At 64.4% G+C, this 24,504-nt stretch overlaps 1 protein-coding gene across 1 annotated transcript; it reads right to left on the bottom strand.

Moving 5' to 3' along the window:
- Positions 1-24,504, bottom strand: ELN (elastin). Its single transcript, XM_059829492.1, has 33 exons — positions 24,380-24,504; positions 17,441-17,494; positions 16,935-16,961; positions 16,714-16,746; positions 14,681-14,773; positions 14,007-14,072; positions 13,874-13,921; positions 12,672-12,743; positions 12,423-12,449; positions 12,143-12,214; positions 9,036-9,077; positions 8,475-8,543; positions 8,125-8,169; positions 7,902-7,985; positions 7,759-7,818; positions 6,718-6,819; positions 6,571-6,621; positions 5,030-5,152; positions 4,889-4,948; positions 4,615-4,740; positions 4,444-4,503; positions 3,489-3,584; positions 3,230-3,283; positions 2,866-3,000; positions 2,637-2,683; positions 2,172-2,213; positions 1,928-1,987; positions 1,441-1,482; positions 1,298-1,324; positions 931-972; positions 684-713; positions 511-561; positions 1-394 (listed from the first exon to the last, which is right to left on the bottom strand). Exons 1-33 carry the CDS (start codon positions 24,456-24,458, stop codon positions 317-319), a joined length of 2,097 nt encoding a protein of 698 aa, XP_059685475.1. The 5' UTR covers positions 24,459-24,504; the 3' UTR covers positions 1-316.

Genomic DNA, 24,504 nt, shown 5'->3' with positions numbered 1-24,504 from the left:
CCCACCCCCCGCGGGGTCAGCTCTGGGGCTGGGGGGGATGACACCCCAAGACTCCCCCCCCCCCCCCAAAATCCCGCAGGGAGCGATAGCACCAAGGGGGACGGCTGCTCCCCGCAGTTTATTCCGCACTCCCTGCTGGGCCGGAGGGGCTGGGGGGGTGGACACAGGTGCTGCCGGAGGCGCGAGGTCCCTCTGGGAACGTGGGACCAGGGATGGCCCCGGCATGGAGGGGGGGGGTCCGGGTTTTGGGGTGGAGGGGGGGGTGTCTCAGCTTTGCTTGGGATTTACATTCTGGACCATGCAGTAGCACCAAAGTTCATGAGGTCATCGGTGACGGCGGGCGGTTACTTCCGCTTCCTCCCGCAGTACTTCCCTTGTGCGCAGCCCACGCCGCCTGGAGAGGGGGAAGCACAGGGTGAGCCCCCCCTGCACCCCCGGACCCCTGGGAGAAGGGCAGGGGTGCAGGACTGGCCCCAGCGGGGCGAGGGGTCACCCGATGGCAGCGCTCACCTCTAAAGCCCAGGGCACCGAGGGCTCCTCCGAAGGCCTTGGGGGGCTTCCCTGGGGGGGGGAAGCAGAGCAGGGTGAGTGGGGACCCCCACCCCTCTTGGCTGCTGGGTGCAGGGGGGATATGCACCCCCCCCACACCCCAAAAATGCCCCACTCAGGGCATGGACACTCACCACCAAATCCCAGCTGGCCGGCGACCCCACCTGAAAGCAGAGTGAAGCCCTCAGCACCCACTGGGCACCCACATTGCTCTGCCCCACACCCCCATCTCAGCACCCCCCGGCTCAGCCCAGTCCCCTGGGTCCCTCCCCAGGCCGTGACCATGTCCCCGTGCTCCATGGGCTGTGCATGTCCCGTGAGCCAGTCGGGCACCGAGATGTGCCCCGGGTGCATGCCAAGGCGCCGAGCTGGGGATGGTACCTGGAAATATCGGTGACACGCCAAAGCCAGGAACTCCAGCCCCTGGGAAAAAAGCAACAGCCAGTGACAGCCCGTGACAGCAGTGCCACCCCAACCCTGCCCGGCTGCAGACACCATGGCTGGGCACACCGTGGCTGGGGACACTGTGGCTGGGGACACCGTGGCTGGGGACACCCTGGTTCACCGCAGGGACAGGAGCTGCTGCAAGAGCCCCTGTCCCCACGGGGGCACCCGCCTGGCTTCGGGGTGCTGTCCCGGGCAGTGGCATGCCCAGCGGGGGACGGCAGCAGGGTGGGGACAGCAAGCGGGATGAGCGTGGCATGGCAGGGGACACGCTCCCACCCCAGCCCCAAACCGCGGCACTCACCTGGCTGCAGCCCCCCAACACCAAAACCTGTGGGATGGAGAGCCCTAGTGAGGGTGGGGAGCATGGGGACAGGGATGGGGATGGGGACAGGGATGGGTGTCACCCCTCCAGCCCCCCCGGCCGGAGCAGCCCCTGTTCCTTACCTGGCTTGGGAGGTTTCCCAACAGCTCCTGGATACAAGATCCCTGCGTCAGAGAGGGGCATCAGTGCAGCCCCCAACGGGGCTCGCTGCCCCCAGGGCTGCAGCCAGACCCTGCTATGAGCCCAGAGGGTCCCCAGGAAGGGACCTGCATCTCCGTATGGTGGGGACATGGTACAGTACCATCCCCTGTCCCCATGACATGGGCAACGCTGGTGACATGGCCCTTGGTACCTGCTCACCGATGGCATTCCTTTCCGAACACACCCCGGGAGCGGGGCCGGCAGCAGGCACAAGATGGGGCACAGGGCATGGTGACAGTGTGGGCTGGGACCGTGCCGTGGGACCAGGAGGGGACAAAAGTGACCCTACATCCCCTGCATCCCATAAATCCCCTTTCCTTTTTGGCACTCTGCCAGCATGCCACTGCCGCTCCGCTTCCCGCACCCCAGCCCCGGGGAGCCCCGATGCCAGGGGTCAGCATCACTCACCAGCACCAAGCCCACCAACTCCAAGGCCACCGACTCCAAGGCCACCGACTCCAAGGCCACCTATGACAGGGACCCCAGATGAGTGCCAGCGGGAACGGGCAGCGAGGCAGCATCTGATCCACTCCTCGCCCAGCCCCACATGTGCTCCTCTTTCCTCGGGCACCCCCACTCCCCCCATGCCCTGGGGGAGCATCCTCTGCCCACACATCCCCGTTGCCTGGGCTCAGCTCCTGCCAGCACCTACCTGGGATGCCGCCGACCCCTGGGACTCCAGCCCCGGGAACGCCTGCCAGAGAGAGACCATTAATCCGTGTCCCCCCACAGCCTGGCACCCACAATTCGGGGCACCCCCAGCCAGTGCTCGACCCGCTGGGGTGGCCCTGATTCCCATCCTGGGTGTCCCCGGCACGCGTCTCACAGCACCCAGAGCAAGAAGACCCAGAGGGGGCTCGCCCCTGCATGACGCATTGCTGCAGGCAATGCAGAGCAGGAGAAAAATGTCCCCAGCGAGTCCAGGGGAAGGGGCATGGGTGGCACTTTGCACCCACGGGTGACAGCATGCCATCTCCCACGCCTGGACCACCCTCTGCCAGGGCACCAGGGGGCACGCAGGGGACACGAAGCGAGGCCAGCACCCGATGGCCACACAAGGAGGGTGCCCGGTTGATGGTCTGAGGTGGACCTGGGGCAGGGTGGCAGACATACGTACCGAATTTGGGAGGTTAGCACCAGGCTGCACCCCTATTTGGGGGATGCCTGCAAAGCGAATGAGGACACCACGGTTAGGACAGTCAGCCCTGCACCCTCCCGCGTGCCACCATCTCCATCCTGCTTTCATCCCCCCCTGCCACCCCTCCACGTGGCTTAGTGGCTTTTAGTATCCCCAGCCACTGCTGTCCCCAAGTGGGTCCCCAACCGGGGTGTGATGAAGCACGTACCTGCCCCGGGGAGGATGCCAGTACCGGGTACCCCCACACCCGGCACCAACCCAGGCACAACGCCAACACCGGGTGTCACTCCTGGCACTCCGGCAACGCCAGGCACCCCGCCTGGGACCCCTCCGACGCCAGCACCTGCGGAGAGGGGGGGTGAGGCAGTGTGGGGGTGATCCCTGTGTGATCCCCATACTCCCGTGGGATGAGGTACCCAGCATGGGGTGCCCACCCCCAAAGCCCCCCAGCTCCCCCTGGACCAGGCTGTGCCACCCCAGGGCCCATGGGGAGACCCCAGATGCCCACCGAGCCGGCAGGACTGCCTGCTGCGGGTTGAGCCGCGAGCGATGGGTTTCTCCAGCCGACTCACCGAATTTGGCTGCCTTCGCTGCTGCTTTTGCTGCTGCAGCCGGAACTCCGACCCCTGAGTGGAGACAGCAAGAGTGTCCCCGGGGGGCCCTCTCCAGCAATGCTGGGCAGAGCCCACCCCTCCAGCCTTGTCTGCCTCCCCCAAGGGATGGCCGTGAGTTGATGGAGACCACCAAGGTCCTCCTCACGCCCATCCTGCCCCAGACCTTTCCCCCCACACCAGCCAGGTTCCCACCGCCACCTGCCATCCTCCTCCTCACCTGGGACACCTCCAATGCCAGGGGCCAGGCCACCCACTCCAGGAGCCAGGCCACCTATGCCAGGAGCAAGGCCACCCACACCGGGAGCGAGGCCACCTACACCAGGAGGAAAGAGGGAAGGATTGGGGCTTCAGCTCAGGAAGAGAGGTGGTGGAAGGAGCCGGCTGAAAAGGCATGACAGGCTGGGGTGGGTGGATGGATGGGTGGGTGGATGGATGGATAAACAGTAGGATAGATGGATAAACAGTAGGATAGATGGATGGATAAACGGTAGGATGGATGGATGGGTGGATGGATGGATAAACAGTAGGATAGATGGATGGATAAACGGTAGGATGGATGGATGGGTGGATGGATGGATAAACAGTAGGATGGATGTATGGGTGGATGATGGATAAACGGTAGGATGGATGGATGGATAAACGGTAGGATGGATGGATAAACAGTGGGGTGGATGAATGCTGGGGTGGATGGGTGGCTGGCTGGCTGGGTGTGGAGTGGTTGCATGGATGGCGGGGTGGATGATGGATGGATGGATGGTGGGATGGATGGATGGATGGATGGATGTGGAGTGGATGGATGGATGGTGAGATGGATGAATGGATGGAGATGCAGAGGGATGGACAGATGTTTGGACAGATGGATACTGAGGTGGCTGGCTGGCTGGCTGGTGGTGTAGATGAGTGGGTAGAAGGGAGGGTGGATGGACTAATGTATGAGAAGGTGTATGGATGGTGAACCTAGGACCTTCCGTGCAGACCAGCTCTCTGGAGAGCACCCCCTGACACAGCCAGGATCTCATCCCACGTACAGCCCTGAGGACAGCTCATTCTTTGGCCCAACCGCAGGGACCCTGTGCAGTGCCGGGCCTCAGCCCTGACAAGGGGAACAGCCTGGGGTGGGGAGGCGGCAGGAGACAGGACATGTGGGATAACCCAGAGAGATCCCAGCTTACCATACTTGGCTGCTTTGGCGGCTGCTTTGGCAGCAGCGGCGGCCACTGGACCTCCGACTCCTGTGGGGGAGAGGGAGTGTGAGGGGCAGCGATGGGCCATGGCAGCCACGCCGGCACCCCTCAGCCGGCACCGCTGGGGACATCCCGAGCATCCCTTAGACACCATCTCACCTGGTATGCCTCCGACCCCACCAGGCACCAGACCGGGCACGCCAACACCAGGCACACCAACTCCAGGCACACCAACACCGGGCACACCAACCCCGGGCACGCCAACACCGGGCACGCGCCCTGCTCCTGCAGAGAAGTTCAGAGACGTGGCTGAGCAAGCAGGCTCCGTAGGCAGGGGTCCCACTGACCTCCCTGCCATCCACAGCGCCAAGGGTGCCCCCCACCCTGCCCATTTGCAAGCATCCCTCCTCCCTCCGTGGGAAAGGTGACTCACCGAACGCTGCGGCTTTCGCTGCAGCCTTCGCCGCGGCTGCCGCAGCATCTGGGACACCCACTGCGGGGACAGAAGTGAGAGAGTCAGGGGACCAGTGAGGCCAGCACCACCCCATTGGCTCGTGCCAGCCCATCCGCTCACCTCCGACACCGGGCACCACGCCAGGAACCCCAGCCACACCGGGCACGCCGGGGACACCGGGGACACCAGGAACACCAGGAACACCAGGAACACCGGCAATGCCGGGAACACCGACGCCAGCTCCTGCAGGCAACGAGAGGGGAGAAGTTAGATCTCGTTGCAGCAACAGTTGAATGGTGGGACCTCATCGTAGGTCTGCTCTCATCACCACGCCGCCTCGTCCCAGGAGAGATGCACAGCGGTGCAAATGAAAGACTGGTCCTGTGTCTCCCAAGAGGCCCCAGCAAGGATGGTAAATCTGCTGTTGTAAAAGAGAGGCTGGGAAGTCATCAGCACAGGGGAGCATGATGATCCTCATCATCATGGAGGGCTCCAGATGGTCCTCATCATGGGGACATCAAGCCTTGCAGCCAAAGAGGCCACAGAGGAGAAGTGAGTGGTGGTCCCCAGTAGCTGCCTGGAAGGCCTGGGTGCCCTGGGCACTGGCCAGACTGGGAAGCTGCCCAGGGCAGTGACAGCCTTGACCTGCCAGCACTCGTTAGTGTCACAGGGACAAGCATCAGGTCACTTCTGGAAGGGCTGAGTGCCAGACAGGTTGTCCTCAGGGCCCCCTGCTTGGCAGGTGCCTGATGCTCCAGCACAGAGCACACACCCATTAACTTGTCATTGCCAAGTTTCTCCCTAAATCCCACCCTTCCCTGGGCATGTGGTGGGAGTTTTTTCTACATGATGCAGAAGAGAAATGGAAGAAATGGCCAGCAACAGTTTAGCCCTCAAACAAAAGCTGCCATCGAGCGTGGCTGCTCCCAGGGGACTCCCAGGGCTCTGCAGTGATGATGCAGGAGAAGGTCCTGGGACCTGGCCACGTAGCCTCTGGCACTGCCTTTTGGAGCAGCACATGGATTCCCCAGCCCTGCATGGAGCCTTGGGGCCACTTCTGCCTCCTCTCTGCGCCCAGGCTCCCCGCTTCCCTGCTGCTTGGCCATGTCCCTTGTCCCCTCTGGGCTCCTCCTCGCTGGAGCTCCCTTGGGGGTGGTAATGCCTGCTGGGCACCTGGGTCTTGCTAAACCAAGTCGGAAGCACTTGCTGAATCCCACCAGGGTTTTGGAAGGTGGTGACCCTGGCCAGGGATCCCTCTGCCAGGGGTCTCTGCCCATCCGGGCAGCGAGGCTGAGCCCATGGGCACCAGAGCCTGGGTCAGGTCTGCTGCTGGAAAAATGGATTTGGTACAAAACCCAAGAATTCAGGCAAGGTCCAAAGACACAAGTTCGGTCTCATCCGTTCACCTCCACGAAGCAGCCTGCAGAAACCCCAGAGAGGGAGAAGGTCCTGCCCTGGGGATGAAGCCAAGCCCAGATGCAGCAGCTGGGAACCGGGCTAGGCACATCCCATCCCTGGATGCTTCCCCGTAATGAGCCATCAGGGGTGATCCCCAGGGGATACCAGCCTGATTGGGGGCACCCTGAGTGCCACGGGTGGAGAGGGTCGGCAGGGGTCCCGGGGGAGCTGCTGGGGAGCTCCTTGCACCGCGCGGCACGTACCATACTTAGCTGCCTTTGCTGCTGCTGCCGCTGCTGCTGGCGCCCCGACTCCTGGGGACAAGGGAGAGAGGGACCCTCAGCCACCAGCCCCCGTGCCCCCCGCAGAGCCAGGCGGTAGGGACAGGGCTCCTGGGAACAGTCACCTGCCACCCCCGGGGACACCTCCGACGCCAGGTACCAAGCCGGGGACACCACCAACGCCGGGCACGAGGCCTGGGACACCGCCTACCCCGGGCAGCACCCCTGGACCTGGAGGGAAGCAGAGCAGTCAGACAGCCCCCCCAAAACACCCCGTGCCACTGGTGGGGACAGTGTCCCCCGGTGTCATGGGATGGTCTGGGACACCTGGCTTTGAGGTGGGGTCTCCACACCTCTCAAACCAGCTGCTCAGGGGACCTGGGATGTGCCCAGGATTGGAATTCCCAGCTCCCGACACCCAACCCAGGGATCTGGAGCCCACTCGACCACCCAGGAGCTTGGGGACCCCCGAGGTCCCCCCAGGCCATGGTTGCTCCTGGAGCTGACACGTTTTCTCTGGATGCTCCAATGAGCGGTTGTTTGTTACTCGCTTTTCTCCCACAAAACAGCCGAGGAGAGCAGCGAACACGAGATCTGCATCACCAAGCGCATCCCTCTGCTAACAAATGACGGCTTGTTACAGACGCCATCTCCCCGGACACCCCGCCAGAGCCTGCCACAGCAAAACCACACCTCTTATGAAGAAACCATGTGTGATGGGGACGTACTGCCCAGTGTCGGGCTGCTGCATTGTGAGGTGGCCAGCCGGCCAGCCAGCCCTCCAGCCACCGCTGAAAAAGCTGCTTTTTGCAAACCAGGCTTTGCTACGCCCAAGCCTGGCGCTCCCAACAGACTGCTGGAAGCTGCCTCCAAGGGGGTAAAGCCCCTCTGCAGCCCTGAGGGAGGTTTCGCACCTTGCTGCCTTCTACCTGCCAAAACCGCTGGCTCAGCAGAGTGGCTTCACCTCACCCCGAGCTCCGGCAAGCAGCCGCTGGAGCTGGGGAAGAGGTCTGGGGCTGGGAGAGCACCCCAGGAGACAGGGCAGGGGGTGGTGGAGCAGGCGGTGAAGCCGCGCAGCCCCGACACCAATGCACGGCTCCTCTGTGCCCCAAAAGTGAGCCCAGCCCCACAGGCAGCTGCTGGATCTGTCCGAGACAGCGGGGAACTCACCAAAAGCTCCTGCCTTCGCCGCTGCCTTCGCCGCTGCCGCCGCCGCTGCCGGCCCTCCAACTGCGGGGGTAGTGGGATAGAGTCAGGGACGGGGGGAGGCAACCCTCCCCGAGCCCCAGGGCCGAGCCCCACCATCGCCTCACCTCCGGCTCCTGGGACAATGCCAACACCGGGTACCACTCCGCCGACTCCCGGGATGCCGCCAGCCCCAGGCAGGACTCCGGCTCCTGCCGCAGGGGAGAAGGGGACTGTCAGCTCAGTGATGCAGGGACACAACCAGCATCCCCCCCAGCCTGGGAGGGAGGGAGGGAGCAGGTGCTCCACTGGGGAGACGGGTGATGGATGTGCCCGCGGAGGGCGACTCACCATACTTCGCTGCTGCTTTTGCTGCTGCCGCCTGTGCTCCGACTCCTGGGGAAAGACATTGGCAGCTGCTGAGGTCCCAAGACCATTCCCACCTCAGCTCCCCCATCCCACAGGGACCCTGGGGACTGGCCCCTCCTCTCAGCATCTGCCCCCCTCTCCTCTGGGAGGCAATGCACCCCTCCAGGCTGTCCCTGGGGTGACGCTGCCACCCTGGGGCCACCAGACAGCCGGGCAGTGCCCAACACCCCATCTGAGGACCGGCAAAGTGACCAGGGTGACCGGGGTGCCTGGTCCCCCCACTATGCCCATGCCACTCCCCCACCCTGGGGCTGCCTGGGAAGGGAGCGTACCTGTCCCGGTGGGGTACCCTGCCTTTCCTACTGCCCCGATGCCGGCTCCTATCCCGCCGGGCCCGAAGCCTGCAATCACAAACAGAAAGGCAAAGCCCGGTCAAGCACTGGCCCTAGGAAGGGGGGCAAGGCAGATGGAGCAGCTCCCTCGGCCCAAAGGATCTCCCCTCCCCAGCGTCGAGAGATGTGGGGGGAATGCTGGAGCCAGCTATCCCCCAGTTGAGATGCCAGTTCAAATATCCCTGCCTGGAGCTGGACGTGGCTCAGGATGTGTCCTAGCATAGAGCCAGCGCGCCAGCTGACTGCTGCCAGTGCCGCGTCACGCCTGCGGATTAACGGCTCCCAGCCCTGTGGCGCGGGATGCCAGGAGAGCCAGGTTGCTCCCAGCCGGGTCCACAGGCATCACGGCAGGGCAAGGCACAGGTTCCCTGAGAGACCGCCTTGCCCTGGGAGTGGGATGCCCCTCACACCGCCCCGGGGGTCGGTGGCCACGGGGCCACAGCAGCAGCCGGCAGAGCCACGAGGAGCTACGACCGCGGAGCGAGGGCTACGAGCACTCACCGTAGGGCAGCTTACCAGTGCTGTAGGGCAATCCATAGCCACCTGGAGAGGAGAGAAGGTGGCGGGTTAGCACCTGGCTGCCGGTGGCCGTGCCCCCTTTGCCCCGCGGTGTAGCCCCTCTCTGCCAGCCGGCTGTGCGGCACCAGTCCTCAGGGCTCCTTCCGTCAGGATAGTAAATCCTCCGGGATACAACCCCCTGTGACGGAGCCCAGACAGCTCTTCTCCATCACCTTGGAAGCAGCAGCTCCAAAAAGAGCCACCCGCTCTCAGCCCTGCGTCAAGGGCTGCAGCGCCTGAAGCTGGTTTTGCAGGAGCCTCCCGTGACCCCGCTTCGGCAGGGGGTCCCCCGGGACCCCCACGGCGAGAGCTGTACCCAGCTGGCTGCACCACGGCCGGCTCCAAATGAAAGGTTTTAATTGGAATCAGGGCTTGGGAGCCTGCGCTGAAACGTGACCTCGTTAGGAGGTCGGCACAAAGGGATGGGGAGGGATTACGAGCGGGAACATCACGGCCAGGGAAATGTCTCCTTGCGAAAGAGCAGGATCCCATCGCTCAGGACGGCACGGGGATGCCCGTGACTCGGCGGGGACCGTGCGCTTGGGAGCCAACAGCACCGAGCTCCCATCACTGCTGGCAGTGGCCTGAGGAGGGGTGATGTGCTGCCACATCCCCAATGGGGACACCTCGAGCGGCACGTAGGGTGGAGGGTGTCTCACACACCAAGATCTCCTGCTGGAGGGGTTGCGGGCAGGGCGGGGATGAGGCTGCCTGCAGCCAGGACAGGATTGCTCATGGCAAAGCGTCTCCTTGAGCGCGGGACACCAACCCCTCCCGCCAGCCAGCATGTGGGAACCAGATTTCCCTCCACCCTGCCAGGCTGTCCCATCACGTCCCACGCCAGCGCGGCGTTGCTGGAAGGCGGAGGCTTTCCAGACTGCAGTGGCCGTGAACTGTGCTGGGTGTCCCCCACCTTGGGGACCCCCCCTTGCCCATCCCAGGGCACTTCATCAGCACCTTGCTCACCCCAAAGCCGCGGAAGGGTCCAGCACTGGGTGAGACACATGGAGTTGACTCCCAGGGTAAGCATCCAAGCCCTTGGATCTCCAAGGGTTTTGCCGGGTCCAAGCCCAGCTCCCCACCACACCCAGCCAGATGCGAGAGCAGCCCCCACCTCGGGGCTGTGCGCACCCATCCTGCACCAGTGCAGGGGTGTCACCAGCCCCGCCGGGGGGGTTCAGGGCTGATGGGTATACTGGTTGGCATGGAAAGGGCTTCTCACAGACCAATGCCACCCCAGCGTGGCCAGGCACTGGGGAGCAGTCCCCAATCCCTATGGCATCAGGTGGGACCGTGATTTCAGCCACAGCTTCAGGCTGAGCCCCCAGCGAGTGGGTTGGCCCCGGGGCTGCCTCCTGAGTGTGGCCAGCACAGAGCAGGAGCTGGCTAGGGCGTTTGGAGCAAATCATCCAAAAAGGAGACTTTCCACTGAAAATGTTATTTTCCCTGCTGTCCCCTCGTCTCTTCTCGATCCGGACCTACTGCAGCTGGGACACAGTGCAGGGGATGCGGGGATGTGTGGCAGCCCCAAGGTCCATCAGCAGCATCAAAGTGAGTGCTTTGACAGCCAGGCCAGTGTGTCCCTGCACTGCCAGCCCCAAGCCCTCAGAGGTGACAAACTGGCATCCCCCAGCACCTGGGAAGGACCAGGGCGCCAGGCAGCACCCAGCAGCTGAAACCACAGCTGGGGACACCACCACTGTCCTGCTGGTCCCCGCAAAAGGCGTGATGCGCTGACGGGGCTCCCTAGCCGACGGGATGGGTGTCCTCCCCTGATTTATTTAACGAAGGCTCCCCATAAAGTGGGTCAGCCGGCAGCAGCGTCCTGTCCGGGCTGCGGGCCACTGGCGGGGCCGCCGCGGGATGGAGCCAGGCACAGCTGCGCCATGAGCCGGCGGTTTGCTCTCCGCACCGGGCACCCCATGAAAGGCGGTCTGGGGCTGGGCTGCGTCCGGGAGGCCAGACAGTATCCGATGGCGGCGGGGCCGAGTCACCCTAACGAGTGTAACTCTGCCTCCGCGGGAGGAAGCCAGAGCGGGCCAAGTATTTCTGCCGCTGTTTGCGGCGACGGGCCTCGGCAGGGGGAAGCCAGCAGAGCTGTCGGGGCTGGCGCCCGTGCCGAGGTGAGACCTGCTCCCCAGGGGTGGGTTCCCCCCGCCAAGGCTTTCCTGCCTGCAGCAACTTGTTTTGGCGAGTGGGAAAATGCCCATGGATCTACTCGCTCTCCAGCACCCCAGGGATGCGGGTCCACACCCAGATCTGGCTGCCCTCCTCCTCAGGGATCCTCTTGGGGCCAGTAAGCTGGCAGCATGGCCCTTGGAGGGCACAGCACCCAGTACTGGCTGCCTGGCACTGCCCGTCCTGCTGCTGTCCTTGCAGGGACACGGCCGGCTGGGGACGGGCAGAGCTGGCCCCCAGCACAGGGCTGGGAGATGGAGGTCCCAGGAGCAGCCCAGCCTGGGAAAGGGGTGCTGAGCACACCCAGGCTTCCCTGGGCTGGGGCTGAGCCTCATCTGGGCAGGCAGTGGGGAGGGAGACCTGCCTGGAGCTCCATCCCCACTACCTGCCTGCTGTTGGAGGCCTTGGCTAGAGCTCCTGGGGCCAGGACATTTGGCCCAGGTGAATGCCCAGCGATGCCTGGCACAACCCCAGGAGCCACAGAAAGCAGAGGGTCCCTGCAAGGGCTGTGCCTCGTGCCACGAGGAGCCAGCAGGGACAGCCTGGGGTGGCCTGACCCAAAGCATGTCCCCAGAACACGCTCTTTCCTACCTTACAACAGCTGGAGAGGCACAGCGTCGTCCTCATGGGCTGGGGGCAAGACCAGCAGCAGCATCCAGGCAGCTGCCCACAGGGCTGCGATAGGCAGAGCTGCTGCTGGACTCACCTGCCCAGCGCCCCTCGCTCTGTCCTGCTGTCCCAGGGCCAGCACTGGCACTGCCAGGTCCAGGGGACCCGGGGGCACCGCGGCTCAGCCCCGGGGAACGGCGGGTCCTTCTCCTGGCGCTGCTGGGGGTCCTTCACCCCCAGCCCTGTTGGCTGTGGCAGCTTACCTGGGAGCTTAGGAGCTTTGATGGGATACCCCAGAGGGACACCGGGCTGCTGACCTCCAAAACCTCCCAGTCCTGCAAAGCCAACAGCAGACTCTCACCTGGAGCCGGCGCCCAGGCTGCCACCAGTCCTTGCGAGAGGGGAGCGCCCCGGGGCACCCCGGGAGAGGAGAGCAGGTGGCTTGGGAAGCCCTGAGGCATCTTCTGGCGTGGGGAGGCCATGGCTGTGATGAATAGGTTTGGGAAGGAAGAGAAGGACGAGCGAGAGAGACGAGACACTCACCGGGGATTCCTGCGAAGGCTCCTGCTCCTAGGCAGAAACACAAAGGCAACTGCGTGAGCCTTGGGGCTGGTCCTCGGGGTCCAAACTAGTCTGCGTGGGCTCAGCCAAAGGTCGGCTTTGCTCGCCCACGTGCCCTGTGGGGCTGCAACCCCAAAGGATGGGCTGGAGCCAGCCCCAGCAGGATGGGCATGAGGGCAGCCCTGGACCCGCCCTCCACCCCAGTGTCCCCAGGGGATCGAGGGGACCTACCTGGACCTTTCGGCTTGACTCCAGCACCAGTGGGTACCCCGGGCAGCACCCCTACGCCAGGGAAGCGGACACCTGCGGCAGAGACCAGAGGGGCCAAGTGAGCACAGTGGGGCATCGTGGCGTTGCTGGTACTTGAGACCCCTGCACCCAGCTCCCAAATCCTTGTCACCCATCTCTGGCTCAGCACTGACCCTTGTACCCTGCGACAGGGTACCCTCATCCCCCGGGGGCTTGCTGGGACCTCCCTGTGCCAGCCTCCCTGCACGCCCCAGGCAGAGCTGCAGGGAAGGGTTTGCTCCAGCCCTGGGGCTGCCTGTGCTTGGGGAGGGGGGGGCTGCCCACACATGAGCTCGGGGTGCCTGCAGGGAACATGCAACCCATGAGTGGGTGATAGCAAGGTGCCAGCCCATGCCGTGGTATAGCCAAACCCGGGCATTGCTCTCTGCCGCGGTGATGTGCAGTGGCTTTGTCCAAGCTGGGGCTTTTTGGGGAACAGGAGGGGGGGTCGTGCCCACTGATCCCCAACCCCCCAGAGGCAAGAGGCATCGCTTTGGCCTTGCAGTCATTTGGGTTGGGTTTTTGGTGTTGTTTTTTCTTTTTTTTTTTTTTTTTGGTTTGGGTTTTTTTCCCTTTTACAAATGTCTTTCATTATAACTCACGCGTTTTCAGACATGGAAAAGACATTCCTGACCGGCAACACACTTCTCCTTCTGACAATGTCGAAACATCTTGTTTTCACAAGTTTTCCTCCCCCAAATTACTTTGCAGTGAGGAATTCCTCTCTCCCCGCCACCTCCTCCCCCTCCTTCCCACGCCGCCTTTGGCTGGGCAAGCCGGCCCTGGCGTGGTCCGTGCCAGCTCCTCTCCCGGCGCTGATGCCGTCTGCTCCCGCGGAGCTTGGCACAAGACCCCCGGAGGCGCCGGGTCCCCCCGCCTTTGCCGTGGTGGAAATGTTGCTACAGCCCCAGCGAAAGGGTTTGGAAGCTGCAGGCAGCAGTGATGGGGCAGGCAGGGAGTTAGGCAGGTGGGCAGCATGGGGCTGCAGGCAGCCTTCTGCAGGGCAGGGCAGGCAGGGGTGGTGTTATAACGCCCAGGGTACAGCTGGGCATAAGGCTATCAACTCAAACCAGGGTGCTGCTGGCTGGGTGGGGACCCCCTCGGAGGTCGGGGTGCTGCCTGTGGGGTGGGGACCCCCAGCTCACCTGCGCCGGGGAGCACACCGCCCGGGAAAGCTCCAGGAATCCCAGCACCTGCCAGGCGAGAGAAAGGCAGGCATGAGTGCCCGGTTGGAGCCGTTCCCCGCCCTGGCCCCCCGCTTTGGGGCCGTGCACCTACCTGGTACTTTGGGGGGTTTCCCTGCCGCGCCAACCCCGGGCTGCACCCCGCCCGGTACCACCGCACCTGCAGGCAGCAGAGACCCCCTGAGCCCCGGCGCACCGGCTCCTGCCCACCCTGGCACGCATGGGGATGTGTCTGCCCCAGGCTTGGCTATGCTGGGAACGAGGGGTATTTCCTACCTGTGGAGACCCCAAGGCCACCAGGACCACCAATTCCACCCACACCACCAATGCCAGCACCTGGCATTGGGAAGAGGAATATACCAGTGTGAGGTGCCACTGCTGGGCTACGGGTGGCCAAAGCAGTGCCAAAGGAAGGGACAAGCTCCCTCTTGGGGGGCAAAGGGGACACCCTGAGGCAGCACCGGGGATGGGTCCCCCAGACCTGGGCACACGGACCAGGCAGCTCAGAGCTCTCTGCTCCTGGGGGCTCAGGCTTGGCCAACACCCCTTTCTCAGCACACCAGGATGTGCCAGGGTCCCTCCGCATCGGCGGGGATCCCCACAAAAGTCCCCCAGCTCCATTGGGAAAGCTCTCCTAACCCAGGCACCCAGGGGACACCAGGAGTCCCTGGGGACTGCCCAAGCCCTGACATTGCCTTGCCTGGCATCGCTGCCTTGCCCGGCGTCATCGCCTGGCCCAGCATCACATCGGACACCCTCAGCACTCACCAGCTTTCGCAGCAGCCTTGAGCGCAGCGGCAGCGGCAGCACCTGGGAAGACGCCCCCGGGGTAGGCGCCTCCGGGGAAGAGACCTGCAGCACCTGCGGGGAGGAGAACAACCGGCGTGAGCATCCCCAAAAAGCGGCCGGCGAGAAGGTGTCCTGCCCTCCACGCTGGCCGCAGTGGGCACAGGGGGTGGTGAGATGTGGGGGGCTGCACAGGGGTGCTGGGGGCTGGCGTTAGGCTGGGCAAGGCGGTGGTTAGCAGGCACTGACCTGTCCTGCGCTGCGGTTCTCCCCCCCAAATACCTGCTCCCATCCACATCCCACCCATCACCAGCTATGCCCACGCCACCCAGGCCACCCTGCAGTGTCACCAGCTGCCATGCATGCCAGGGTCCCCTGTGGCCCCAGGCAGGATGACTGGGCCACCTGCGGGCACTGTTCCCCTGCTGCAGACCCCATGGGGACCCTGTGTCCCTCCTTGCCTATCGCTGCTTGGGGTCACCCAGCCATGGTTGATGCCACGATGTTGGGGGACCACAGGGCTGCCCGTTGGTGGCTGCCAGTCCCTCAGATCTGGGAAGGGTGCCCAGCCCGGACGGGACCCACCAGGCAGGCTACGGAGAGCACCTGATGGGGCAAACCACGTGCTGTCCCCAAGGTGGGTGTCTGGGGACATTGCCCTGGGGACAGTCCGGAGTGGGGGCAGCCAGTGGTCTGTGCTCACCTGGCTGCAGGCCAAGTGGGCCGAGTCCCCCGAGGCCTCCGACCCCTGGAAAGAGAAGTGGGGTGAGGTAGGGGGGGGATGGCTGGGGCCAGAGGAGCAGGAGCATCCTGCTTGCACCATCCCGGTGGGACGGAAGCACGGCCGGGGGACGGGCACAGGGACGGGTGACAAACGTGCCTGCCAGCATCCGGGTCCCCCATCCCATCCCTTTCTGCCTCGCCTGCCTCCCACCCTGCCGGGCCACGAGGGGACGGAGCCGAAATGTTTATGGCTGAGGAATGAGTCCCACCGACTCCGGCCAGCACTGCCTTCCAACATCTGGGGCTAATCAGCCCTCGCTCCCTCCAGGCGCAAATTCCACTGCCTTTGGCTCAGGGCGCGGACACCGCTCCGGCTGGGGCTTCGCGGCCGCGCCGCGTTTGGTTTTAATTACGCCGAAATAAAGGGCCTTGTTTTTCTTTCCACGAGCTGAAATCTGAGTAAACGGAGGTTGCCGGCCCCCGCCTCGGGCTGGCGCTCCCGCTGCGCAGACGGGCCGGGCTCGGGGGGCCAGGGGGGTGCAGCATGCCCCTGCCCTGGGGCACAGCAGGTACCCCTGGGGTGGGAAGGGAAGGGAGACCCGGGTCTCCGCCTTAAAGAGCATCTCTCCCTGGGCCTCGATGGGCACTGGGCATCTCCTGTTGGCACCAGATTGGCACTAGATTTGCTCCCTGCACAGTCCCTGCTGCCGCAGCACCTCCCAGCTGTGCCCAGCACTTCCCCACGATGCCCCAGGCTCGATGCCCTCGGGCTGTGCATCCTCCTGCCAGCATCTCATATCTCCCCCAGTGATGCCCCCTCTCTCCCCCTCATTTCTAGGCCAGAGAAACCCCAGCGTTGGCTGCAGGTGCCCCAGCAAAAGCTGCTCGGCCACAAACGCAGGCAGGCGAAGGTGCTGCCAGCTTCCCCGGGCACCGGCTCCCGGCAGGGCTGAGCGAGCGTTATCCAGCTTTGCATCTTCCTGAGGAGCTTTGGCACAGGTTTGCAGGCAGCAAGCACCCCAAAAGGGCAGTCAGTGGGGGCTGGAGGGGAGAGGGCTGAGCGCTGAAGCGGTGGACAAAGGAGGAAGGCTCCTTTGCCGCTGTGGGGGCTTGGCAAGAGGCAGTGTGGCAGGGCAGGGCAGAAAGTGCCGGCTGCTGCATGCCTTGGCCATGGGGGTACCCAGGGTGGGGGGTCCCCTTGGCCACATGGGAGAAACATGAGGGCACCAGGGGTCGGGAAGTATCCTGGCCATTGGCACAGCTGGAGATGGTGGGAGAGCCAAGGTTCTTACCTGGTTTGAGAGGTTTTGCTCCAGCCCCGAGTCCTAGGGGAGAGCGAGTGGAGAGGGGTCAGACCCATCCTTCCTCCAAGCATCCCCCGAGGGGGGGACACTGTGGGGGACAGGGCCAGCATCGTGGCGGTCCCCCTGCCTGGCACAAGGCAGCTCTGCCAGGGGTGCTGCCCCCCCGTCCCGTCCCAGCACACCCTGGGCAAAGGGGTCCCAGCACTCACCTGCTCCCAAACCTCCAACCCCAGCACCTGCGAGCAACGGCACAGACTTAGCACCCAACCCTGTGAGCACCCACCACCCCCCCACCCATGCCAGGCTCTCAGGGGGGTCCATGGGGAGGCAGAGAGGTCACAAGGGTGGAAGGGGATGGGGCGTCCCCCCTGGGATGTCCCCAAGCTTTTGGCTGAAACTTTAGGGACAGTCTGTGACCTCTGAGCAGCTCCCGTGGCCAGGGCTGGGGCAGTGTGTAGGTGCCAGCCCTGGGCTAGTGACCCCCAGCGTAAGCCTGGTGCTGCCTCTCAGTCCTGTCCCCACGCCATGGGGCTGGCACTGGGGCAGCCACCCAGGGCTGAGCAGGCAGTCAGGGTGTCCCCATGTCCCCTGATCCCGGCTGGCAGGTCCCCAGCCCTCCGTGCTGGCTCAGAGGTAGCCGGGGACCCCCCAGGCACCTGCCCCATCCCTGCAAGCAGGGTGATGTCCCCCCCAGATGCTGCCTGCACCCCCTTACCTGGGAAAAAGCCTCCTCCTGGGACTCCCCCTCCCGGGATAGCACCAGGAACCCCTGCAAGAGAAGAGACCCTTGTTAAAATCACCCCAGGGATCCAAGTGTATTCAGCGGGTCAGGGTGGGGGGCACCTCCTGGGTTGGGGAGCTGCTCCCTGCGGACAGAGTGGGGTGCAGAGCCCCAGGGCGAGGGCTCAAGGGAAGATCCCTGCCTTTCCTTGCACACCTCAGTTTCCCTGCTGTGACAGTGGTGACGGGGCTTGGAGGTGCCCCAGCCAGGGAGGGCATCTTGGTGGAGGTGTCAGGAGGACTTGGTCCTGCATGGGAGGGAGGGACACGGGGCTGGCATGGAGCGGGGCTGGCTGGTGTCCAGCTCTGCTTCCCAAAACCTGTCCCGTACCACAGCCAGCGCCATCTCCATCACCTCCAGCTTCACACGGCTCTGGGGGGACGGGTCCAGCCATGGTCATGCATGGTGGGGTGAGGCTGTCCCAGTTCATCCCCGCAGCCCATGCTGGTCCCAGCCAAGCCTGAGCATGCTTGGCTGTGCCTGCCCCATGCCCACGCTGCCTGTCCTGCCATGCCCTGTCTGCTGAGCTGCAAGCGGGAAGAGCCAGCTCAGGCCAGCAGGTCTGGGGTGCCGGACTGGGGGGACGGTGCTGAGACCCATCGAAACCACCTATGTCTTTCTGCCTGTCTCTGCAAAGCTGAGATAAGCAGCCAGGTCCCACCGCTTTCCAGGGTGTCTGGAGCTCATGCTCAGAGGTCTTGCTCAGACACCACGGCAACGTTTTGTGGCTTGTTTGGACCTTGGCAAAGGTCTGTCTCCTGCAGACCACCAGGCAGCCATCCCCTGGGTGGTCCCGCCTGCTCCGTCAGGGCCATGGATGGGGTGAAGACTTGCAGGTGGGTTGGTGGCACGAGGAGGTTGCAACGCAGAGAGATGCTCCGCTTTTGGCTGGAGCATGTTTTTGGCACTTGGGGCGTTGCCATGGGGTTTGCAGCGGGATGGCTGGCAGGGCTTGCAGTGAGGCTGGCAGGAGGATTTGGGGGTTGCCGGAGGCAAGCGCAGGCCTGCGGTGGCCAGCACCCCTGTGGCAAGCTGCACCCAGCTCTCCTGCAAGCTCTGGGCAGAGGGGATGGAGTTCAGGGTGGACAGGCACTGGGGACCCTGCAGGGACATGGCTGGGATCTGAGGACCTGCTGTCCTGCTCTGAGGCTGCAGCGGCCTCCCCAGTACACCGGCCAGGGTGGGGGGACCCAGCACCCCCAGGAGCTGGGTGCATGCAGTGGCACAGCCCTGGCAACATCACCACAGGCTGCACGGTGCCCAGGGGCTGGGCAGGGTAGCCAGTGCAGGCAGGTGCCAGGCAGGGGGCAGAGCTGGCACGCCACCATGAGGGGCACATTGTGTTGCACATCTCCTCTCCATCTCACCTGTGGTGCAAACCCTGGGGGTCCTCCCTTGCTGTGCCCCATAGCCCCCTGCTTCACCCCAACAGCTGCCCACTGCAACGTGGCAGGGACGAGGGTGTCCCCTGGGCCCTGCTCACCTGTCCCTCACCACCCGGCACACCTGGGATGGACCCCCAGCCCAGCCGCACAGAGAGACCGGGCGCCAGGATGCACCCACACGTGTGTCAGGACACACGCGCGTGCAAGAGGGGTTTCAGGTAGTGTGTGCACAGGAGACGTCGGGACACATGCACCCGCAGGACACACACCCACAAACCCATCGGGATGCACATGCAGGCGGAGGACTCATGCCAGGAGCCATCAGACAGCGCCCACCTGTCCCAGCGATGCCGAAGAGTGGGGCTCAGCCCTGTGCCCCCCAAAACCACCTCCCAGGGTCCTGCTGGGGCTGGGGGCCAAATGCGGCCCTGAAGCACCTGATGTGCCTTGCAGTGGAGGGGACACGTGTTTGCTCATCACTCCGGCCGGCCGGCTCACCCCTCTGGCACAGCACAGCCCGGCCCGGCTGCCGGCCAAGGGTTTATGGAGCGGCTCCTTTTCCCGGCACATTCCCCCGCCCACCCTCACCAGCTTGGAAAAACAAATCCCAACTTCTTGCCTGTTTCCAAACAAACTCTGTGTATCCACACATCGCCTGTCTTCCCCCACCCGCCCTGCTGGAAGGGGACACCCCACCGCCGCTGGGAGCGCGAGCTGGCAGGATGGCCAGGATCCGGCCGGGGACCCACATGCCCGGGGCCAGCAATCGCCCCCCACCAAGCAGGAGGGTCCCTGCTGTTCTCAGCCCCCGTGGTGCCCCCCAGCATCAGCCCCCCATGGCCAGGCAAGGTCCCTGGTGCTGGGGTGATGCCGGGCACCCCAGGGACCTGGGCGGAGCTCCCCCACCCCTCTGTCCCCCTGTGCCAGTGCTGCCTGGCAGAGACCCCCGGAGAAGCTGGAATGAGGTGGGATGGCTCACAGCCTTCCTGGGGTGTGTGTGGACCCTAGAAAGGCCCAGGTGACACCTGCCCACAGCCACAGCTGCCATACTCAGCCCTTCATCGTCACCCGCCGAGGCGCTGTGGACCCTGGCAGGGGGGTCCCACTGCGGTGCCACTGCCATGGTCCCCTCCCCGGGCATCCCCCAGACACCATCCCAGGGCCAAGGCGCTGTGCTCATTGCAGTGCCTCGTGGCAGGTCTGCACCTTTTGGAGGATTACAGGGGATGTGTCAGTTCGTCAACCATCTCCATGCTCAGATCAGGAGGTGGAGGGGGTCAGCAAGTCCTGGCAGGAGCCTGGATGGCCGGGGGGCAGCGGCATGGCCAGGGTGGGGATGCCATGTGGCTTTGGGGAGCCAAGGCTTTCGCTCAGGAGCATCGCAGGAGGCTGCTCCCCCCTCGCTGCTCTCCTGACCAGCTCTGCTGCCAAACACAGCCAGCTCCGCACTTCTCTTGAAACTCTTTTACAAGCTGCCTTGGTGCTGGCAGAGCCGGGCTTGTCCCGGTGAGGGGCAGTGCCTGTAGCCCAGCTCAGGGTCTGCTCCCTGGCACAGGCACTGCCAGGGGGCACGGGGCTCTCTGACCCACTCATGTCTCCGGCTGACAACCAGCCTCGAACAGCCAAATTCACCCCAGCATCACCAGTCCCACGCATCGGCAGCACCACCACGGCTCAGGTGTTGACAGCAGTCCATGCGCTTGGCACCGGCTACACTGTAAGGCTCCCTGAGGCTGCACCGGGCTACGGCAATCACTCTCCGTCCGGTCTCTGTCCTTCACCAGCCGTGTCCTTCCCCAACCTCAGGGGCAGGAGCCCATAACCCAGCTCAGGGTCTGCTCCCCAGTGTGGCAAGGCGTGCCCCTTTGGCCTCTCCATCCCGCATTCCCTTGGCACATCGGGGAAGGGGAAACTGAGTCACCAGCCTCCCAGGACTGAAGGAGCTCTGCCCCTGGTCTGAGCCTGCCGGGACTCCAGGAAGGGGAGTTTCTCCGATTTCCCAGCTTGTCTCCTGGGCCAGGGCTGGCTGTAAGCCTGCAGAGAACGGGGCTGGCCCCCAGCACCCACCCCAGGGATGTCTTCTCAAGCCAGGGGCAGGATAATTTGCATCCATATGTGCAGCCCCAGCTGTGGTAGGGTTTGACCCCTGAAGGTGTTCAGGATCTGGTGTGGAGCCTTATTTATTGGACTTTTTCTTCCATAGCTCTGTACCACAGGTCACTCTTTGCAATATCTGCACTATTTTATCATCACCTGCACTACTTCTGACTGACCACTGTTTGTATCATCTACACCATTTCTAGCTGCATCACTGCTTGCAGCTTTCTTTACAAGCCAGAAATGCAGATGTTTTCCCTATTCAACAGCTTACTTGTGAGACCGAGACCAGGATCCACCGCAGGACACAAGCTCGCACCCTCACCGGGCAGCCAAACCTCCAACCCTGCACCCTCCCTGCACCCGTGGGTGACCGCTCCCGGAGGAGGCTCAGTGTGTAACCGCCGCAGATATTTCCCCTCTTCCCTCATGCCGCTGTTTTCTTTTTCTGTAGAGAATCAGTTTTGGAAACATGCAGTCTCCAAGCAACTTTGAAGCCATGTTGCATCCCAGCCTGAGCTCGCTGGTAGCAGCTCGGGGGGGAGCAGGGGGGGCGGCTGTCGAGAACCTGGCTCCCCTCCAGCCCCCCAAGGCTTCAGCTTTCATCTCTGAGCGCTGGTGGATAAGCTGCACCCTACAAGTTGTTTGCAGAGGCAGCAGCCCCAGCAGGCCAGTGCCTCGGGGAGGTGCCCAGCTGGGAAGGGGAGATGCCATCCCAGCCACAGAACAGGCACTACTGGCCCTGGGGCACCCTGGGGACTCTGGGTGTCATCAGAGGGTCTCTACAGTGCCCAGGCTGGGATGCCAGCACACCCAATGCCAGCCTCTCTGCACCCACCCGAGCTGCCCTCCATGGCCCCAGAGCCTGCAGGGCTGGGACCCCCCAGGGTCCCTTTTGTCCCCACTCTGGGGGTGTCATTCCCAGAGGACCCCCTGTGCTCTGGCACAGGAGGCAGTGAGGGATGGATGGAAGCACTGAGGGACAGATGCCCCTCTCTAAACACTGGGACACGCTGCACTTGGCACCTTTTAGGGAAACATATGGCAACTTCCCCACGCAGCAGCCTGGATCCGGCCGTGCATGTCCCCACAGTCCCCAGTACAACTCTGCTCCCCCGGGGGTTGCAGAACAGCAGGGACTGATCCTGACCCGCTGCTGGGAGCTTCCCGAGTACAGCCAGCTGCTGCCAGCTCAGGGCTCAGCCCCTCGGCAGGGGCACTGCTCAGATGGGGACAGTCTGTGTATGCAGGGGGGCTCCCCGTTTTTCTCCCTTGACCTGGGATCTCTCAAGGGTCCCTTTCCTGCCAGGCTGGTTTGGAGCTGCACTGGCAATGGGTGCTGGAGGATGCTGTCCTGAGCCCTCTCCAGGTGGGTGCACCCCACAGCACCCTGGCATCCCCCCCACACTGTGCCACTGGCCGTGCCTCTGTCCCAGCTCAGTCCCCGAGGGCTGGCAGGGCAGGGAGCACGGCTGAGCCTGCCTGGTGCCATGCAGCACACCAGGCTGCAGAGACACTGGTCTCCCTTCCGTGGGGAAGTGTTCCCCAGTGTCCCCATCAGCAGTGGGACCATCTCCAGGGCCAGGGCCACCTCTTCTGTGAGCTGCTTCCCAAACCAGCAAACACCCCTGGAGACTGAGCCGGGGGCTGGAGCGGGGCCAACAGCCCCAAACTGCTCGGAAACTGTTGCAGGATCTCGCCCCAGGACCCAAGTCCTCCTGAGACTGTCCCAGCTGGCCACTGCTTGAGAGCTGGGGAGCAAAGCCAGCGTGGTTCAGCAAGCCAGTGCAGAGCATCACTGCCGGGGACGGAGTGTGCCCAGGACTGAGCTGCATCCCATCAGGGATGGCACCTTCACCCCGAGCTGTAGCTACCCGGGATCAGGCACTGACAGAGGCTCAGCTCCACAGGCAGCTCCCTGGCTTGGCACCACTCTGGGATCACGCTGCCTACATGGCCAGGGGCAGACCAGCCCGTGGTCGGGGTCCCAGGTGCCCACCGCGCTGGGGCAGAGCAGGGAGCTGCAGGGCACTGGCAGATGATGCTGCAGGCTGTGGAGAGCAGCCCTGAGGGCTCTGCCCTGGGCAAGGGGTTGCCCAGCCTGCAGCTGCCTGTTGCGACACGCAGCCCTGGCACTGCCCTCCCCTGCCCACGGGATTCTGCCCTCTCCCCTCCCTCTGATGCTCGGTCCTCTGTGGCCAAGAAACCCCATGCGATGGCTCTGGCATGGACCCCATCACTGATGCTGGCTCTGCCCATTGCACACTCTCCATGGCATGACATGGGGCAGTGATCACCTGGCTCTCCAGAGGTGGCTGTCCCATCCCTGACCACGCTGTCCCCACCTCACAGACCTTTGCCCAGTTTGGCCATTGCAGCGGGCTATAAATCTGGGCTTAGAGCTGCTCTCCCCGCTCTGAGCGCACTCATGGCCTGACCACGAGATGTGAGCCGTCCTGCGGACAGGCACCTGCTGTGCTGCCTGGCTCCGGCTTTGTCACGCGGTGCCGTGGGACGTGCACCGCTGCGCTGGCTTTCGCCTCCCCGCCGCGATTGCTGCACGTGCATGTGCGTGCGCTGGGGTGTCACGCAGCCCCTGCCGCTGCCCAGCGAGGGACTGGCCAGCGAGCCATGACCTGTGCCATGTGCTGCTGGATGGACCCGACGCTGATGACACAAGCGCGAGGAGGACGGCGCGCGAGGGCCACCCCAGGCACCCAGAGCCTGCGATTCGGGCGGGCCAAGCTGCTCTGCAGCCACACCAGCCCGGCAGTCTGTGTTGTGGCCACACACTGCGCAGCAGCTCGCACACATCGACTGCGGGATGCGCACACGCACACCCCCGCTGCCCCTCCGGCTCACACCGCCATCGCACCGGGGGGTGACGGGTGCCAGCTCCCCCAGTCCCTCGCAATTGCGATCCCCGTGGGAGCTTGGCAGCCACGCCCCACCGCCCTGCCCTGCGCCCTGCCTGCGTGTCCCCAAGCCTCGCGTGTCCCCGAGCCTCTCTCCAGGATGCAGCACCTCGCAGCCTGCCCCCGACAAGTGCTTCGCGCAGCAGTGCCATTCCCGGACTGCCCTGTGTCACCCCCCCGGGTGACATCCCGCCCCACCGGGGCATGGCACACGCCACCCGCCAGCTTGGGGGGCAAAGAACCCCCCGGGGAGGTGGCACCCAGGGGGCTGCCCTCCCACCCTCGGGGATGTCCCCAGGGCAGGGCAGGGGGGCTGCCTGTCCCTGCTCGGGGACACGCAGCCGGGGCAGGCGTGGGGCTGCCCGGGGGCTGAGGCGGGGGGCAGCAGCCGAGCCCCGGTGCCCGTGGAGGGTCCCTGCAGGGCCGGGGAAAAGCGCCGGCCGGGGCTAAGGGGAAGGAGCCTTTTCTTTCCTTACCTCCTTGCTGAGAAGCCGGGAGGATGGAGAAGAGGAGGAGGACTCCGGGAAGGAGGGGTGCAGCTGCCTGCCTTGCCATCTCTTGAAGCAATGCCCCCGTGCTCCCGCAGGCAGTGTGTTTTATC

Source organism: Gavia stellata, chromosome 25 (assembly GCF_030936135.1).
Source record: "Gavia stellata isolate bGavSte3 chromosome 25, bGavSte3.hap2, whole genome shotgun sequence".
Classification (NCBI taxonomy): domain Eukaryota; kingdom Metazoa; phylum Chordata; class Aves; order Gaviiformes; family Gaviidae; genus Gavia; species Gavia stellata.
The sequence above is the reverse complement of the archived record's forward strand: the minus strand, read 5'-3'. Positions and strand labels throughout refer to the sequence as shown.

What these genes read in the sequence shown, in the direction of transcription:
- ELN (XM_059829492.1), bottom strand. Translation starts at nt 24,458, where the DNA reads ATGGCAAGGCAGGCAGCTGCACCCCTCCTTCCCGGAGTCCTCCTCCTC. An exon ending in TGGGAAACCTCCCAAGCCAG is followed by an intron (nt 1,325 to 1,440) that starts GTAAGGAACAGG and finishes TCCATCCCACAG; the next exon opens with GTTTTGGTGTTGGGGGGCTG. An exon ending in CGTGTCACCGATATTTCCAG is followed by an intron (nt 714 to 930) that starts GTACCATCCCCA and finishes CTCTGCTTTCAG; the next exon opens with GTGGGGTCGCCGGCCAGCTG.